The 3,928-nt window shown below is 40.1% G+C and overlaps 1 protein-coding gene across 5 annotated transcripts in view; it reads left to right on the forward strand.

The window, feature by feature from the left end:
* Window positions 1–3,896, forward strand: part of LOC102206573 (forkhead box protein J3) — a 73,492-nt gene extending 69,596 nt beyond the window's left edge. For 4 of the 5 annotated variants that reach the window (XM_005732975.1, XM_005732974.1, XM_005732978.1 and 1 more), the window contains 2 exons: window positions 563–691; window positions 2,124–3,896. In XM_005732975.1, coding sequence (XP_005733032.1) covers window positions 563–691; window positions 2,124–2,242 — 248 coding nt within the window. In that variant the 3' untranslated portion in view covers window positions 2,243–3,896. The remainder of the gene's footprint in view (window positions 1–562; window positions 692–2,123) is intronic. The other variant, XM_005732977.1, reaches the window with a different exon arrangement.
* Window positions 3,897–3,928: the final 32 nt, after the last annotated feature.

Genomic DNA, 3,928 nt, shown 5'->3' on the forward strand with positions numbered 1-3,928 from the left:
GTCTTCAAGCAACTTAAAGAAGTCCAGACGCTTTTCTTTGCAAGCTCCTTTGACTACGATGACCTGGATGACTGAGAACCTTCACAGACATTACAATAAAATGCTGTTATTTATTTTTATCTGATGACTCCACTCATGTGTCAAAAGAAAAGCGTGAAAAAAAGTATGTTAACTTAAAATAACATATGGAACCCCAAAACTCTCCATTAGCAAAATAATGGTTCCTGCTGTTAGTTGACGGGATGGCGGCAGGAGCTCAGCTGACTGCCAGTCTCTCCGCTCGCTGTGTCATTGTTGGCTCGTTGTCTATTTACAGCAAAATTATGGAGTCTGTCAGTTTAATGGCAACTGAAGTAAAGATATGAAGATGGGGGAATATTTCACCAGAGGGAAATCCACTGAGTGGCAGCAGAATCTATTGGATTTCTCTGGCTTAGCATAAAACGACAATAAAATTGTGTGCGCCCATGATAACAGCTTGTGTTCTGCAAAGACGAGTAGTGTGAAAGCCGGGATACTAATCTGACAGTTAGTCATTGCCCTTTTGTCTATTCTCCCACAGGGAACATGTACATGGACTCGAGACAAAACCTTTCTTCTCTGATGGGCCCACCAGGATATCCTCACATGCCTCCCATGAGCAACACTGCTCCCACCATGACAGGTGACTCTCCCATCGCTCTCTTAACAGGTCAGGAGGAGCCTGGAGAAATACATGGTGTATATAGAGGCTTACACAGAGGCAGTGTGTGTGTGTGTTTGTGTGTGAGCAAGAGAGAGATAGAGATTTTTGGCAATAGAACACTTTAAACTGGATAACACACTTCTGATTGATTAAATAGGGAAGCTTGAACTAAAGTCAAATGTTGTATTTCTCTTCATAAAGTTAGGAGATAGAATTAAAAATCCACCAATCACAGATCAGCAACTCAACACAACCTGCTGAAGTTTAAACTGAGCACCAGAAATGGAGGCGAACGGTAATTTAGGTGACTTTGGACGTGGCGTGGTTGTCGATGAGGATCTCCTGATCTTTTTGGATGTTCCCATGAAACCATCTTGAGAATTTACAGAGGATGGTCTGAAAAAGAAAAAAAATATCCAGTGAGCTCTGTCTATCCCTTGGTCACACCAGAGGTCAGAGGAGAATGGTCCGACTGCTTCAAGCTGATAGGAAGGCAACAGTAACTTAAATAACCACTCGGTACAACCAAGTTTTGCATCTCTGAGGGCGCAGCAAGAGATGACCACAGCAGTTCCCACTCCTATACGTCCTACAATGAGTTTTTTTCTGGAACAGTTGGATGGTCAAAATCGATCCATCCTGCCTTGTATCAGTGGTAGGGGCTGGTGGTGATGGAGTGCATTAGTGTTCAGGATATTTTATTGGCATACTTTGTGAATCTTAGCAACAAGTGAGCATTATTTTATCACCATAGTCTTCCTAACTGATTTCTTGAATGCGACCATGAGCTCACTGTACTTAAACGGATGTGGAGCTGCAGGATTTGAAGCAACTGTATGATGCTGTCTTGTCACTTTGGACCAGAATCTATGAGGAATGTTTTCAGCACCTTGTTGAGTCCATGCCATAAAGAATTAAGCCAGCTCTGAAGGCAGAAGGTGGTCTAACTGAGTACTAATGAAGTGAACCAGTAGAAAAACTATTATAAATTTTCTTTAATTCCCCAGAAAATGATCCATTTGTAGCTCAGAATATTGTTGTGAAGGCACTTAATGCAGCACAGTGCTGCCACATACTGAAGTATCTCGTCATAAAGTTGCATCAACACCTCTCTGATACATTAATTTTATAATTTTCTTAAGATACACTGAGCGTTTTTATAGTATCCAATATGCATTTTAGTTTCAAAGTAACCATTAAAATTCATTGCAGTGACTCACTAATATGAGTCACCATGTCATGATCACCTGTTATTTAGGGCACTTTAAGACGTGGGGTAATGTGCTGACAGTATATTTCTCTGTTTTTGACTTTTTATTTTGTTTTTCCTATATTTTAGCTGTGTTTTAGACACTTTTAGTTTCAGCTGTTCTTTGTCCTACTCACATATTTAAAAAGAAATAATTCAGATGTAATTATCATCTTCTTATACATCCAGGTCATCACAGCCAGCTGAGCCAGCAACAACACACGCTGCCTCCGGGACACTTTCAGGTGAGGCGCATGCTCGCTGCCGACGACATCCAGGATGATTTTGACTGGGACTCCATCGTCTAGACTGAGCCGTCAGTCAAAGGGAGCGACGAAGGAAAAGACTTGAAATTAATAAGGAGATGCAGGCAAAGTGTGATGATAGTGACATAAGGTACGAAACTGACTGACCTGCTCCTTTCGCCTGTGTAACAAAACAGAAGACAATCCAACAGAAAACAAGATGGGAAGGGATTTTTCTAAACACGCTGGCCTTTTTTTTTTTCTGATAAAAGTGGTCTATTAAATCTAAAGACAATCATGGAAAAATGGAGATGGGACAGACTGAGACTGTGTCGAACGAAGCCAAGACGTAAACACGTTTCGTCCAAAGCGACAACGCTCCGAATTGTCTCTCGTTGTGTCCCCGTTGTGCCAACAGGGTTGCAAGTCGCCAAAGTGTTGTCAGTTCTTCTTTGAATTGCTTTCTTTCTCTTAAATGTGCATCCCGCTGCAGCTCGTGTCCCGTGATCTACAACGTTTCCCAGCCTGTGACTGGAATGAACAAAAAAGATGTCCTCTCCCCAAACTGTCTTAAGAAAACCATCAAATTTGTTTTATTTTTTGCACACACTGAGCAAATCCAGACATTTCATCCTTTCTTCACTGTAGCATTGCTTTGCTCGTTGTTACTTTACATATGTGGTGAGAAGGATAATAGGACGTTTCAACCTAAATCAAGAGTTGGGACACCACCTGCTGGTTAAAACAGGTATTTTTAGCTTCTATCCATCTATCACAAATTGTTCCTCCTCTATCTTTTTTTCTGTCATACAGGACACTAGCTGTAAACTTCTTCTGCCTATTTTATCGCAAACTTGTCATCAGTATGCGCTTTCAACAGCAGGTTAGTGTGTCATGTTCTCAGGGTGTTATGTCCACATATGTCTTCGCACCTCTGCCCTTTACATCTCCTAAATGTGAGGTTAACTGTGTGTCGTGTTGTGCTGTCAGTGTTCAAATCCTGTTGGCTAAATGTTAGCGTCGCCCAGGACTCTGGTCAAATGGATAAAAGTCTTCATTTGTCAGCTGTAATAAGCTGAGTAAGAGAATGAGCCTTTTAGTAGAGCCAATAAACGTCACTGATCAAAAAGAAAATCAGACCGTCGCGTGACTCAGCATTAACTTATATAGTTTTCAGAGATAAAACTGAAGGGGAAGCAAAAGCGCACATCATTTATGACCCTGCGGATCAGCTCGGTCTTGATTTCTAACATGCCTCATTTGGGAAAAGGCGAGCAGTTTTTTGCACAGCAACAAGTTTGATAGCATCTAGACTAAAATAAATGATAACCGGGAACATTTTAATGCTTTGTCTAAGTAAAGATCAAACAAGATGCTCAACATCATTTGTTTTGTTTTGCTTTTGTTGTTAATGTTAATTTTGTGTATGTACAGGTGTGTGTATAGTCCTCTCCAGTTTCCTTTAGCTTTATATGGCTCAAAAAAAAGAAAGAAAACACACATGGGAAACAAGTGAATTTCATTGTATTCACACTTTAAGGTCTCCTATTTTCCACGGTGAAATATTAGACCTTAAAGTGCTTTTTTTTCTTCTTTTTTTTCCTCTTTTGGAAGATCTCAGTGATTGTTCAGGTGGTCTAAACAAGGTAATGTTTAAAAAAACACAAAAAACAAGATAAATACTCTTTATTATTGCCATTAAATGCTGTATTACCGTGACCAGCATATATATATATATATATATATATA

Source organism: Pundamilia nyererei, unplaced genomic scaffold, assembly GCF_000239375.1.
Source record: "Pundamilia nyererei isolate P.nyererei 1_Seehausen unplaced genomic scaffold, PunNye1.0 scaffold00049, whole genome shotgun sequence".
In the NCBI taxonomy this organism is placed as follows: domain Eukaryota; kingdom Metazoa; phylum Chordata; class Actinopteri; order Cichliformes; family Cichlidae; genus Pundamilia; species Pundamilia nyererei.